Raw genomic sequence first — 15,617 nt, forward strand, 5'->3', positions numbered from 1 at the left:
TAAACATATATATTTTTCAGAAAAATTGTCGATATTCGGCGAAAAATCATCGTAAAAAAGTTTTAAAGAAAGTATTTTGAAGCTTAAAAGTTTCACCTTTAACGTTCCATCAATAGTTTAAAAAATTTTTTAATTTTTTCAGTACTTTCTCAGTATTTACATAATAAGAAATAAGAAAAAAATTAAAGGTGCCTAATACTTTTGGACATGGCTGCTTCGTCGAAAAAAAATATAATAAATGCATATACATATAACTCTGTCTCAACGGATACACATTGACGTTGGTGGGAAGATTCAGTGTCAATACCTTTAGGTTTAGTTTGAAGGGAAAACTAAGTACCTAACACACATAGCATTGTCGACTTTCACTGCGAATAGTTTGTTTTATCTTTCTGTCTTATATCTTTCCTTATCTCGATTTTATTTACACAGTTTGATTATAATGATATCACTTTGATTATACACGGTTTTTCTCAAAAATAGCCCAGTATAGATCATTAGAGCATTTTAACAAAATATCATTATATTTAAATAAAAAAAAGAAAATAATGTAAATATATATATATATATATATATAAATTTAAATAATATTAATTACATATTAATAAGGAATAGTTTACATGTAGAATGTAAGTGTATATAGGTATATTTAATATGCATATAGCCATTCAAACACGAATTCGTTACATCATTTATGTTATTTTATATATTGGATTAGTATTAAAAAATTTTTTTTAATACTAATTTATAATGACTTCTATTACAAATTTTTAAAATACAAAATGGAATAATATTATGGGAAAAAATAAAAGGTACTTACATTTAACAGAATAATCTTTATTATTCATAATTTATAGTGAATGGATATTACACGTACACTGTCCGACAATAATTTGTTCCGCCTCCCTAGCAAAGTTACATAGGATATATTATATATTCTATACTATCTCACTAGAAAAATTAAAATGAATTATTGTCGGACTGTGTATCATCATTATGCAACACATAACATATATATGTATGCAATATAGATATATATTCATAATGTATAATGCATAAATGTTAATAATATCCTATGTAGCTGTAAAATCTGTATTAAAGTCGTAATCATCAGAATTAAATTTGAAGTCTTTAAGCTGTCCTGCTAGTTTTGTAGTAGCTTTTTCTGAAAATCAATGACATTTGCAAATAAATTATTAATTATTAATATTAAAAGTTATTATTAAACATTAAGGTTACAAAGTCTTCTTTCTCATTCGCTCCATACCTCTTTTCGCTCGTTCCTTCTTTTCTTTTTTGAATGCAAGTTTCCTGAGTTTATTCAATTTTTGATTGCCTTCAATTTCAAAGAGTGGATCTTGTTTCTTTTTTTTCTCAGCAGATACATCTTTCTTTGCATCTTGTAACTTTTTCTTTAATTTTTTCTGCACTTTAAATTCCTACGAGAAAATATTAATTGTTAATTATTAAAAATAACTTCAAAATAAACTTAAAATAACTGTAAAATAAACTCAAAACAATGTAAAGTAACATAATAATAGTAATGTAATATTAAATTATTGATATATTTGTAATCTTACCGATTCTTTTTGAATTTCGATCTCCATTGCTGATGAGACAGGTCCCGAACTATCAATTAATGCAGGATCTGTGGAATCTGTTGTAAAATTGTCAAGCATCATTTTTTCCTCCGTGGCAAAACTTTCAATGTCAAATTCTTTAGCTATTTGACTAACAATCTCAGCAGATATGTGACATACTGGTTGTTCAGGTGGCACCGTATAATATCTTTAAAAAAGTTTAACTCTCATAAAAAAACAGAGTATATATATATATATGATTACGCATATATATATATAGAACATAACAAACCTAATTTTTCCTGAGTTCCAATCCTCGAGAATACTTCGCGCAGCAGCAAGTGCGTCAGGTACCCCACCTTTTCTATATTTTCCCATTTTTGCTGCTTTCATCGCGAAAAACTCATCTGGTGTTGAAAACTCTTGCATATTATATAATTCCATAATCTGTTGTCGTGAAACTCTTTTTAGAATTGCAGTCGCTGGTGTGAAAGGATCTTTCAATGCTTGAATTTTTACTGCATTTTTGAGAGCTACAGATGTGTCATCTGATTTGTCATCTGATGCAGCGAATACTATACCAGGAGAATCCAGCAGTTTAATTTTAGAGTCTAATTGAACAACTTGCATTGTTTTTGTTATTCCTGGAAATAGTTGTAAAGAAATGACTAAATTGATAATAATGTACATATAAAATATATTATTAATATGTACAATTCAAAATTGCTCCAAATTTTATCATGTAATTTAGAAATAGTTATAAAAAAAAGTATAAAGAATTTGAAAAGAAACAATTTTATAATTAAATCAGTTTTAAAATACAAAAATCAAAATAAACCATAAAGATTAGAAGAAAAATACAGTTGATAAAAGTTATTTACAACAAAAATAATTAAATACCTGGTACATTTCCCACATTACATGCTTTGTTGCGTTTCAAGGAATTAATAACGCTAGATTTTCCTACGTTAGGAAGACCAACTATTCCAACCGTAATACTTGTTTTTACATTGCCACTGTTTCTGCAATAATTTCCAAGTAATGACAAAAGTAATTCTGCACCAAAACATGTATTGCTTTGTATCATAGACTCTGTCTTCTTTCCTAATTTTCTCCTGCCTAATCGTTTTGCTTGATTCTGTGTGGATGATTTAAATGCCACAGCTGGCAAACTAGCTCTCAAATATTTTAACCATTGATCTAAATTTTCTCTAGGAATCAAATCTGCCTTGTTTAAGACTAGTACCAATCTTTTATTTGCAGATTGCACTGCTTCTTCTACCTGTAAGAAAAATAATCAATAAGTTAATGTATATATGTATATCTTTTACAGGAAATTTAAATAAAATGTCTAAATTATTTATTATTTGGAAATATACCTCTTTACATCGTGTTCCCAATGGATCACGAGCATCCACAATCTCTAGAATAATATCGGCTGCATCTAGAACCTTTTTAAATTCCTTATAATATGTTTTAAGTGAATTTTCTTCTTTAGAAGTAGCATTTTTTATTTGATCTCGAGCAGAATCTACTTCCATGGATTCATGCGCCAACTGCTTATTCTGAGCTTGATTAACTAAACCTTGAAGATCACCCTTGGCAAGTTGCTCACGTTTTCTCCCACGTGCAGCCTCTTTCTGTTTCTGTTTTTCCTCCTCGTGTTGTTTTTTCATTATTTCTATTTCCTTTAATATATCCTCTTTAAAAGGACATTGATTTGGTACTTGCATCATCTTGGCTTTCTCTGAATAAAAATAAAATTATGTTTATTAAGCAATTGTAAATACAAACATATATATTTGAAGAATTGGTTCGTTAACTTACTTTTAGAATGTGTTTTGGCCTCTTTCCTCATTTTTCGATTATGTTCGCGAACTTTTTTCTCAATTTTATACCTCTTCCGCGCTGGCATGCGCTTGCTTGGTTTATCTAATATCCGCAACAAAAATTTTATTGAGATAGGAAATAGGAAGGATATTTTTTGCATTGATATATTAAACTTTAAAAAAGATAATAATAAATTTGTATTATAATATTTATTTACATTTTTGACTAATTGTTAATATTAAGTTCGAATTAGTATGAAAATTGCAATATAAAAAATTTTATACTGCATAAGTAATATGAATATAACCTCTTAGATTCTTATTTTTTTTAAATACGAAAGATTTTTTAAACTTTTAACAATATATTTTATAATAACTTACTGCGAAGCTTCATCCTTCTCCGTACAGTTGTTAATTACTGTTAATTAATAGATTGGATTACAATAATCGTGAAATTATTACATGTACATGTGAGAGCCCACACAAATACTCACTACTCACGTGCACGTGGTTAAAGTGCATGCGTAGACGCATTGAAAGAAATAGGTTAGGAAATAGAGCGCAAACAGGAACGTCAAAAAAATACTAGATTTTTCTATTTTTTTATCATGTTCAACATCATTTAAAAAAACCTTATAAATTTTTTAAAAATTTATTCAGAATTTCTCTGAGAAATTATTAAATGCATTTTTATTGGTTGAAATTTGCGATTGGGGAAATTCATCCTTTCCATTTTTTCCTAGGTCGAATGCAGAATTGCATGATCAACCAAATGGAAATTATCGTCTCGGATGGTGAAAGGTACGCTTATATGCATATGAGGATTCGCACACTTTCCTTTCGTCTTGTAAGAGGCATTCGTTTGATGAACTAGAGGCAAGGACGTCTTGGGGGCCGCGAAACGGAATAGAAATTCATGTAAATTATTTCACGCGCATCGTGAAACTACTCTTATTTGCGACTTTTATTTTCAAGTCGCGAGGGAGAGAACATGATACGGATTTCTCTAATCCCGTTCCCACATATTATATCGTTCTGTAATAATTGTCATTACTTACTATGTATGAAATATGAGTAATTGACAGAATATAGAGTTTACTTGCTCCGCAAAAAGTAGACGAAATGAAAGAATGTTAATCCGAGTAATTTGCTTCATGAAATTTCTTATATTTACTAGATCCGAGATTAACTTTATTAAATATTGGGAAAAAACTTAATTAAAAAAACTCATCCATGTTGTTTAATAATATATACTTTTTCTTTTTTTATTTATGTGAAATTGTGTAATATACAATTAATATATAAAAACATAATTAATTAAGAATATAGGAAATGTAGAAATTAAGAAGTATTCATAAAAATTAGAAGCTAATATTCTACATAGAATATATAAATTTATTTTCTTTAGTTTATTTGAACTGCAAATATTCAAAAAATTGGAGTAAATTATATACACAAATGTTGAATAGAAAATTTTTGATTAGAATGATTTGAATGCTACTGGAATTGCTTTACAGTTCTAATTTAAATGAGTTTGTGAATAAAAAATGTGTGGAAGGTAAATAAGAAATGTATATATGAAATCGAATAAGCAGAGATCCAATTTCACAGACTAAATTCTCACTCCCTTCTCATTTTGACGCATTCGCAATCATCAAAACACACTTTCATGCAAAACACACACGTTTGTCTTTCCCCAGAGCGTTTAAAACGCGTCTTGAAAATTGGCGCGCATTCCGCTTCCGTGAACGAACGATGGATCGAATGGACCGAAGTCTGGCACCGAATGACGGTGCGCGGGCAAGGGGCAGGAGGGAGGAGGGCAAGCGTGATTCGGGCTACCGTCAAACGGTGGCGCTTGCGCGTCCGTCACGGCGACTCATTCCCGTAATGGCCGCCGTCTGGCGTTGTCAGTGAGTGCGCGGATAGTTGTCGGGAGCAGTTGCGTTTACGACGTCGGATAGCGTTCGAAGTAGTCGCGGAAACTCGAGTGAAACGAGGACGTTGACAGCCAGAGTGCGACGCGGGTGCGCGATGTGCCGTGTCGTGTCGTTTCGCGACTGATTGGCGCCGGCGACGATTTAAAACGAGCGACTGTGCATTTCGTACATAGTGGTGGTGTGTATGTGTGCGCGCTATCCTTCTCTCCGTCTCTTTCTACCTCTCTCCTCTCCCGTCTCTCTCTCCCTCTCTCTCTCTCTCTCCCAGTCCGTCCATCCGTCCGTCTGTTTACCCGAAGCATCGACCGCGACGAGTGTCAACGACTCGTCCGAAAATCAGTGCGTCGATCTATCGCCCCTTTACCTCTATCCTCCTGTCTTTTTCGCGAACGCGAAGATGAGGAGACGCAATTGATGCAGCACGGCGGATGCGTCACTGACGCAACGGCGTTGTCAGCCGGGCTTCCTCGCCTTCTCGCCGCCGAGAGATAATAAACACGTCGAGTAAAACAGCGTGCGCGAGTGAAGAAACGGCTGTTGTTTTTTTACTTTTTTTTTTTTTCTTTTTTTCTTCTCGGCCCGTCGATAATCTAGCCGCGATCAGTATAGAAAACGCGAGATTTACGTGCGTGTCGCGGGCCCGAATTCTTCCTCACGTGGTTCAAGGTCATTCTAAAAGCATCCGGACGTCACGAGCGCGAACGAGCGGACGGTGCAAAGCGACGCTTTCTACGCGACGCCGCGCGAGAGAGCTGTCAGCGATCGTGTCGCGAGACTTTTCTCCCTGGTGTTTTCGTCTCAACCCTCTGACAATGAGATACTCGTCGCGCAAGCTTCCTTGAACGTGACGGGCCTGAGTGTTACGACGTCTCCGATATCCGATGCATCGTAAGTAAATCATCATTTGAGTGAGTCTCTTTGATTCTCACTAATTTAATGTTAATAATATTTTAATATTGTCTTCTCTTCCGAGACAATTGATGTGATCGACTTTTTTTCCCCTACGTTAATTAAGAAGACGTTGGCAGAGGTTTTGAGAGTAATCGTTGAAAAAATAAGAAATTTCTGACATATTAACTCCATCGAGAGAGAAAGTAGATGATTTTTTATTTTACCATTGTTTACCATCTCTCGACATTTCGATGATTATTTTGTTGATTCATCGTGCATTATATTGCGACTATTTATATTATTTACATATCTTCTTTAGTCAAATATCAAATTAAAACTATTAATATAAAATTCATTTAAAATGTGATTTTCATATCTATTCGCTTTTTTACTTAATTTTTGACAAATAGTTTATTATCATAATTACTTATCATACAAACAATAATATGAAATTATTTTTGTTAAAGAATTGAAAATTAGCTGCTAATTTTATATATACATTATATAATTAGATACGTTATTACATATTTTGCAATTATAATGTTTCATATTTGTCATTGTTGTGGATTTCATTTATTTTAAATCAATATTATGCAAATGTATAAATAGCCCATAAAGATTGCTGATGCGACATAACATTCTGAGTTAGTGCAAATCATTAAATTTTAAATTTATATAACAAAATATTATAAAATTAACATCATGTTGTACTCTGTAATTTAAATAGACATCATATTCATAACAATATGATCATTGTTATGCGACGAACATAAAACTTTAACTATGCAATAAAAACGATGCATAGAGTAACTATATGAAATTACGAAACAAGTGAACAACAAAAATAGACAATAGTAATCAGCAATAATGAATAGTTTAATTATGTCTCATCTGATTATAATTGCTTATTTTTTTTATAAGAACTCATAATTTTGTAATGTAATATTAATTAAAATTAATTTCAAGATTTACAATAACTTAAAAAACCTCTAAAAAGATAATTTTTATTTTATTCAATATCGAACTTATAAAATCATTAATTATTTTATTGAAAACATTAGAAAACAATAAAATATTTATTTTGCGAGAAATTGACATGTGCTATTCATTACTGTTACGAAATGTTGCAATATTCTATTAATAGCAGTTAGTAGCAATTTATAATTATTGTCCCGTTATTTTTATTACTTCAGCAAGTCTAAGATTCCTGCGATGAGAAAATCTTGATCTATGATCAATCTACATGATTTATTATGTGTGAAAATGTGATTATCTGCTACACGAATGAAGAAAATTCAATTATTTGTAATTTATAATGTCTAAAAATACAGTCGTATTACATTGCCAATGCCTTAAAATGATAGAAATTTATTATCACTTTAGACATTGTCAGAATTTTAGAAATTCAATTTGACGTTAAAAGAAAGATGGAAGAAAGAGCTTGACTTGTATAAAGAAAATATTTCAAGAAGTTCTATAAAATACTGAAGAAAACAATTCCCTCTGAAAATATGAAAAAGAGTTTTAAAATACATTTAAAATTGTTTAAAAATTCAAATTGCAAAGAGATGCCTTCTAGACGTCAGAGATGCATGCGTATATTAAATATTTAAATTTTGCTTACGCACCTTTCTCATAACGTCATTAGTATTAGCTAGAATTTTCGACACTCGCCAATCACCGGTCGGATGCAACTTTATTTCAGGAAGATCTGAATCAGCCCGCGAGGAGTCGTCCGCCGACGACGAGGAGAAAAGAACCGTGCCAAGTTCCGGTGTCGCGGTCTTCCTACGTTTTGCTTCGAATCTGTGACGTTATCCTGGACCGCATTGCGCATCTTTCCGAGGATAACGTACACCTGTGACCGACCGACTGTGATTTCAACGTGTGACGCCACTGCCAAAAAAGGATATAAACTTGCGTCGATCGAACTCGTCTTCGCTTCCTTCGCCTTCCAGTGTTTATTCGTCGAGGACAAGTGTCTTCCACGTTGTACCAAAAATATATTTCATCGTCTTACACCGAAATCCTTCTACGTCTTCCGTGGATTCCAATGTTCTTAATCGGCCAAAAGGACTCTCGACTTCCTTAAACTTCATTTGAAGTATATATTCGACATACAAGAAAATAAAGGAAGATTGATTCTTCTGCGACTACGATATCGAGTTCTTGGAGGATGTCTCTTGTCCAGATCGCGAACTCGATTCATTGATTATATCACATTAATCTTGAACACGTGTTCAAAGGCATTGCGTGTTGTACAGAGCCTTTTATCTGTCACTTCCATCATCTGAACACGCTCAAAGCATTCTAGTGTCGTCTTAGTTTACGACTATCTACAATCTACGACTTTTCTTACCACTCGGATACAGTAGGACGACGCCGTGACGACCGAGATCGAGAGGCACATCTTTGAGCCGGTCGTGTGTGATGCGTCGCACGCAGGGCCGCCGTTGTTACTGCTGTTTCGTGTCAGCTTGCGCGATCGTCTCGTCGCAATAACGGCGAAGATGTTCGGAAAGGTGCCACCGTCGAACACGCCAGGTCCGCCTAATAACGGTGGCCAAGCGTCAGCTAAGTCGTGCGCCAGGCTGCCGACGACGATGACAACGACGAGCACGGCGTCGTGTCTGCCGTGCTTCTCGACGGAAGAGACGCCGACTTTAGGCGCCGATGATAAAGCGAGATTCTGGCGACCGACGAAGGACAACGCCGACGACCCTGCCGCGGTAGTCTCCGAAGCTCCTTGTAATTCTCTGCAACCCTTTCCCAGTCACACGGACACCTCATCCGTCACCGTGGAGCTTCCTAGATCCTGCAGGACCGACGCGATGACAACGACGATCTGCATCGCCGCTTGCTCCAAGATCTCGGCCAAATGTTCTCCCAAGGAAACAGCGTCGCAGATCAGCAGGAATCACGCCAATGCGACGCAAAAATGTACTTCCAGTCAGAACTGCCCGAACTTCCCGAAGATCGGCAGATCGCGAAGACCGCAATCCGTGTCGACTGGAAGTCTTAATGTCGAGTCGTGCACGAGAGACTCTACGAAAACCGTGAAGAAGAGTGTCGTTAACCGAGAGTCTTCGAGTGGCAAAGAACAGCAAACAGGCGGCAACAGAACGACGTACAGCGAGCAGCAATCCAAATGCTCTCAAGCATACGCTGCCAAGTTATCTTCCGCGACGTCTTCCGAAATGATTAACCACTCGTCAGACGGAAAGAGATCCAACAACGAGGATCTCTCGGAAGACACGTGCGTGGGTTATTCCGCGAACAGTGCATCTAATGTATCGACTGTAAACGAATTATTGTATGTGCATCAAAAGCCAGCGTCGAGGATAGTCGACGTGAAAGACGGCACCGGCGATTCTGCGATCACCACCGTGACCTGCGAAGACGACTCCTGCGTCAGTGACTTCGTCACCTCTACGCCGTCCAAGGACTGGACGGCGTCTAGGAAGGTCAGCGATGCGCTGCAACAGAATTGCGCGTCCTGCGCGCCGCAGGATCTCCCCACGGAACTGCAGTCGTCCACGTCCTCGTCGAGGAGTTACAAGGAAAAGTGTCGTGATCTTTCTTGGCGACCTACGGAGATGGCGGAGAGCGGCGCGATACACGGATTGACAATGTGTTCGGGGGAGACGTTTCAGGATACGAGCTCGAAGAGACGTACCGGAGCATCCTGTCAGGCCCTGAGGCACGCCGTCGCCTCGTTGAACCGCCTGGACGACTTTTACATGGAGAAAATTGGCGCGGGTTTCTTCTCGGAGGTTTACAAGGTAAGTTGCAATAATTAATTTTAAAAAAACGCAATTTAAAAAGTATATATTAAAACAAAAAGCTAATTATTGATGCAAAATAAATAAATAAATATTAACCAATTAAATTATCACTGAAATATTCGTGCGATTTAATGCAAAACTTATTTAATGCGATGGATATGGAACACATTATATATGCTTGCGAAGCTCATTATATAGAGTATATTACATTATGCAGAGGTAATATGCGGATACGTAAGGGACGTGTCCTATTTTGAATTTCCATCGCATTAAATTTCGTTTTAAATAACAAAGATGTTTTATTGATGTAGTCCAAGATAATTTTTTCTTTTAATGCCTAAGTGAAATATTAAATTGCAATAGAATATCAAACATTTAAATGATTTATTTAATCTCATAATAAGCAACTATCACTATTATGCTGGAACACAGGAGTTTAACTATATTTTACAAGTAAATTTATATTTATATAATTTTCATTAATATATATTTGCATAGTTCATTAAATTGACGTAAAATTCAAACTATTACGCGACTTAAATTTTTTTCGCATCTAATAAGTATGGTTTTAAAAAAGTTTTATTTCATTGATATGAATAAACATCCGATCGAGTGTAATATCGTTTATTCAAAAGATCGAAGATGCTATTAGATGCTACGAAATATATATTTGGACTCATTAGAGTAGCTCGTTATATAAAAACTTTTTTTCCCGGATGGCACGCGCTTCCTCTTAATACTCGCTATTGTTCCTAAACAATCGCTCATTTGAAACGGACGCTCTCCCCATATCTCTTCTATGGAATGTGCTATCTTGGCAGATTGATATCTCGACAGAGATTAGATACGCCTGCTCGCTAACACGTGAACATATATATTCGTGAAATTAATTCTACTCGTAAATCGCGCCGTTATTTGCCGATAATGAGCGATCAGAAAAGTTTTTTTGTCGCGACGTACAGCTTTTCTGGAATCTTTACTTTACATTTATTCTTCACATAAAATCCGCATTTTCCTCGATCCCACTAAACTTTATCAACTACTCGCGAAAGGAAGGAAAATCGCGGAGGAGTGTTTTCCAATTCATTATTCAGTTATTTTAAATTATACGAGCAATGTATAATTAACGCAATACAAAACTAACGTACGAAGATAAAGATAATGCAGTATTTATTGCATGAATATACTGAAATGAGAAAATAGTATTAATAAAATACTTGATAAAATCGCGAAACAATAAAAGATGCACTTTTTTCCGAAAGCGTGAAATTTTATTGATTATTATCACGAAAAGTCAAAAATTATAGAGAATGTTTCTCATCAACAGATCAACGGTTCTAAATTACTCTGCAAAATCTCAAAACTAAAATCTCGCAAAAGAAAAAAAGAAACGAAAATATTTAATCTATTAAATCAAACTTAATTTTAATTTAATATTGACTTTCACTGAAAACATACACATCGAATACTTCATAATAAGAATCAATTTCTAAATGTTGAATGATAAAATTTCTCTCATAATTGAAAAAAATATCTTGGAAAGTGCAACGCATTGAACACAATGTAGTATAAATATCATAATGCACTCTTCTATCAAATTTCATGGTTACATATTTTACGTACATAACGTTTGCGAATGCAGAAGACGTTGCGACTTACAATAGTGTCACGGCAGCTTACGTAAATCATTGTATTTATTCACAGCGAGTAGGAGCACGTAATTATCGAAGGGTCTTATCCTTGACTTTATTTTTCTTGAATGTGATTTTAGAAATTTAAATTAGTTAACACTATAATAATAAAATATATATTTTTTTTTTCGAAAATAATTTATATAAAACAGTGAAAAAGTAGGCATCTTAATTGTTTAAATATTTATTAGGATTTCAAGGGATGGAGGAAAGATACGAGACATCCGTTTGTTGCAAACATATTTCCGCGTTAAGTCCGTAAAAATTATATTTTTAAAGAAAGAGAGAGAGAGAGAGAGAGAGAGAGAGAGAGAAATTCCTAGAAATATTGTTGTATAAGAATATAATAAAACGAAATAAAAATAAGTAAATATGACAAGATATTATATACAATAATTAGAATTAAAATAGTAGCCTTGTAAACACGAAATGGAGGCAAACAAATTATATCGCTCTAATTGCGTGCTTTTATTGTAAGAGGGAATCGTCGAGACTCGGCTTGTTGACTCGAGATAGAGTCGTGTAGCAATTTTGCGGCAATCGATCGAAATTTGCCGTGTCGAGCACGTGATGCCGCATTTTGCAAAGGAGAGATTTATATGCACGTGTCTCTCTATCGATTTATCTACACCACGTGCGGCGGCGGTCGGCTAAATTGTAGCCGGAAAGCTGCCCCAGTTTTGCTTAGATATTCCTTTCGTGCGATCTGCAATTTTGCGCATTCACAGCGCCCGCGATTGCGGCAGATGCGCGACTCTTTGCGCTGGAACTACCTGTGCACCAGAAGTCAGCCGAGCAGTCCGGGACCTTGAGAAGTATGCCGCGGCTTCTCCGACGCGTTATAAATAGGTCAACAGGAAATTGAGCACGTAGTGACTGCGGTGATTCCTCCTGTGCAGCGGTGCGCAAACATCGCGGCAACTCTCGTAGAATAGTTCTCCTTACAAATAACTTTTCTTACACGGTATTCTTATTATGAAGTATTCGGTGCGTATGTTTTCGGTGAAAGTCGATTAAATTAAAATTAAGTTTGATTTAATAATTAAATATTTTCGTTTCTTTTTTTCTTTTGCGAGATTTTAGTTTTGAGATTTTGCAGAATTTTTTAGTAAAACGCAGAACAATTTCTCTCTTTTTTTTTTCTCTCTTGCTCAATGATTACCAAAGATAATATTTTTCTGCTTCACCAGATGGTGAATAGCGCACCTCTGCTTGAGCGCATTAGACTCGTTTAAAAATAAACTGTTGGTTCTCGATATTATCGCGAGTGGGATCGATGTTTGTCTCGTAAAATACACCGACGATAAGGTCAATTTTTACTTGCAATCTTCTACCGAACATGGTTAAAATTAAAAATATTTTAACTTTATATGAAGGTTGTTATATTTTACTGATTACTTGTTCTTGATTTTTTACACAATTCTTTGTTAGACATGTACAAATTTTGAAAAATATTTAACAATTTCAATTTGAAAAAAGTTTGATATCTTATATCATCTTGTCAAAATTTAATGCTTTTTGTATTACACGTTACATATTCAATTAAACTATAAAATATAAAATAAAAAGATTATTAAATTATATTAATAAAGTTTAATATTTAAATCTGATAATTTAAATTTAGTTGATTACACAGAAAATAATGTGTGGAAAAATGTATCTGTTTTTTTTTTTAATTTAGCATCTTTTTCTTATCTTAAATTTATTAAACATTTATTTATTATGATAAAATCTTTTGTAATTTAATAACGAAAAATCTGTAAAGAAATATAGCCATTGCGAGAATTTTGAAAATGAATTATTACAATTATTATAATAAAATTGAACATATATTTTGAAAAAGTTTAAGAGTTAATTGTAACCTACGTAAGGTTATTGAGGGACTCAGATTCGTACATTTTTGGCACGATAAGTCAATCACCGTGCCAAGAATTTTGAACAAGCACTTTAACCAATTTTCTAGTCGAACATATGTATGATCACATACTTTAATTTTAATTATAAATAACGAACGAATTTGCTTACAACGTCTATGGCTGTTTTAATTGAATTTAAAATACCATTATCGCTTAAACTTGACGTTTAGTAGATTTTCATGAAAAATGAAAAGGTTATATATAATAAAAGATTAATCTTGAGATAGAAAAAAGATGTGTTTCAAAAAAGATATCTTATTAAAGATATTTTGTTTCCTTTTTTACACACCAAAAAATATATCTAATATCTTTAGAGAGATTTAAGGATTTATTAAAAAATATTGCAAATCCCAATAAATCATCTAATAATTTATTTTATTTTATTAATATGCAATTATTATTTAACATTAGATATGGAATATAATATATCTTCATACTCAAGTTAATCGAATCAACTGCTATTCGCGCGAAATTTCGCACTAGATTCCGGTTATGTTCCAAGACTTATGAAACTTTACAGAATTTGGAGTAACGTCAAAAATCACATAACGACGAATAATCGTTATTGTTGTTCCCGCGAGCGAATTGTTATAAATAAATGGAACACAACCAATTAATTGTATATATTGAATTTTTAGGATCACCTTTACTACTAAAACATTAATTAGTATTAAATAACAACATTAGATAGTCACATATGTACTAGAAATTAATTGTATTGAAATTGCATAATAATAGAACTCTAATTAAAATATGCTAATATTTTGAAAAATAATACTAATACACAATTAATAAAAAATATTATTTACATTTGTTCTTACGTGACTCTTCGACTACAAAATTCGAGCAATAAAAGAATGAGTGATGAATAGTCACTGACAAATCATATGCACGTGTTTTAACGATCGTCGAGATAGTCAAGGTTGCTGATAAGCCACGATAAAAAACGGTAAACTTTGTATTCTACGATTAATAAAGTTTCTTTTTTCAACTATAAATAATTAATAACGAGTATCACTAATTATTAATTTTAAACTTTTGTATATTTTTCAAGCACAGAATTATTTTGATTATTTGTTGCTTTGAAATTATACTAAAAAAGATAAAAATTAAAATAAAACGAGTTTTTATAATATGTAAAAATACATATGCCCGACAAAAAAAATAGCAGACAAAATAGAAGGAAAAGATCAAACAAAAGATGCAGTCTATTTTTAAACTGCAATGAGCTTTCGTATACATATAGTTGTGTCACCGTATATCGTGACGAATTAGAGCGCGCCAATCAGAAATCCAAACTCAAATCTTTCCAGCCAAGTATTGAGCCAAGTTTATGTGATGCATATTAAAGTAGTTTAGACATATTTACATATTATATGAACAACTTTCGTCCAGATTAATTTCCTAGATTATGTTACAATATCTCAAACACTGCCAAAAATAATTTTAGCTTTAAGTATACTATATGTATAGAAAGATTGTTATTTTTCTGCATTTTGTCATCTATGCATTAACACGTAGCAGGTATTAAATTATATGATTTTAATTAATTTTTAACTGAATATGTAATCGAAAACTTGATTTTCTTAGGAGAAAAGCGGAGAAGAAAATAATTTTAGAATTTTTACATAACATATTTCTTGGCATTTTGTGATAATTAATTTGGAATTTTAATTTTGTTTAATTTACGAATAATTAACCCAATAAAAATAGAGAACTTTACGTATATGTAAAGCGTGAAATTTGCATGAAGTGGCAAGAGTCTCTTGATGATTGGCCGACGTATTGATTTATGATACGCGTTGAAGGACGCAATTCCGAACGTTGCAACGGTACAGTCCGCGCTCGATTTCTTATCTTCACTCATTAAACGCAATGCTCGCATGAATACTGCATAAGGTGTATCTAAAGCGTGCATTCCGTCGGTGTCGCTTATCGCGCGCGACCGCGTACGTTTCAACCGGGACCGTCTCGAGCAATTGCAC

General features: G+C 33.6%; 2 protein-coding genes and 1 long non-coding RNA gene across 4 annotated transcripts in view; 2 read left to right on the forward strand and 1 right to left on the reverse strand.

The window, feature by feature from the left end:
* LOC140670963 (uncharacterized) overlaps nucleotides 1-4,295 on the forward strand; it is an 81,187-nt gene extending 76,892 nt beyond the window's left edge. The window contains exon 3 of the long non-coding RNA XR_012047651.1: nucleotides 4,153-4,295. This is a non-coding gene — a long non-coding RNA (uncharacterized lncRNA). The remainder of the gene's footprint in view (nucleotides 1-4,152) is intronic.
* On the reverse strand, nucleotides 822-3,950 carry Ns1 (Nucleostemin 1). Its single transcript, XM_072901883.1, has 8 exons — nucleotides 3,791-3,950; nucleotides 3,408-3,512; nucleotides 2,960-3,327; nucleotides 2,481-2,862; nucleotides 1,873-2,224; nucleotides 1,581-1,788; nucleotides 1,268-1,439; nucleotides 822-1,165 (listed from the first exon to the last, which is right to left on the reverse strand). Exons 1-8 carry the CDS (start codon nucleotides 3,801-3,803, stop codon nucleotides 1,074-1,076), a joined length of 1,692 nt encoding a protein of 563 aa, XP_072757984.1. The 5' UTR covers nucleotides 3,804-3,950; the 3' UTR covers nucleotides 822-1,073.
* A 900-nt stretch (nucleotides 4,296-5,195) lies between the features above and the next one.
* Nucleotides 5,196-15,617, forward strand: part of Cdi (serine/threonine kinase) — a 28,120-nt gene continuing 17,698 nt past the window's right edge. Inside the window, exons 1-2 of one of the 2 annotated variants that reach the window (XM_072901875.1) lie at nucleotides 5,196-6,237; nucleotides 7,946-10,022. In XM_072901875.1, coding sequence (XP_072757976.1) covers nucleotides 8,751-10,022 — 1,272 coding nt within the window. In that variant the 5' untranslated portion in view covers nucleotides 5,196-6,237; nucleotides 7,946-8,750. The remainder of the gene's footprint in view (nucleotides 6,238-7,945; nucleotides 10,023-15,617) is intronic. The other variant, XM_072901874.1, reaches the window with a different exon arrangement.

Source organism: Anoplolepis gracilipes, chromosome 11 (assembly GCF_047496725.1).
Source record: "Anoplolepis gracilipes chromosome 11, ASM4749672v1, whole genome shotgun sequence".
Classification (NCBI taxonomy): Eukaryota; Metazoa; Arthropoda; class Insecta; order Hymenoptera; family Formicidae; genus Anoplolepis; species Anoplolepis gracilipes.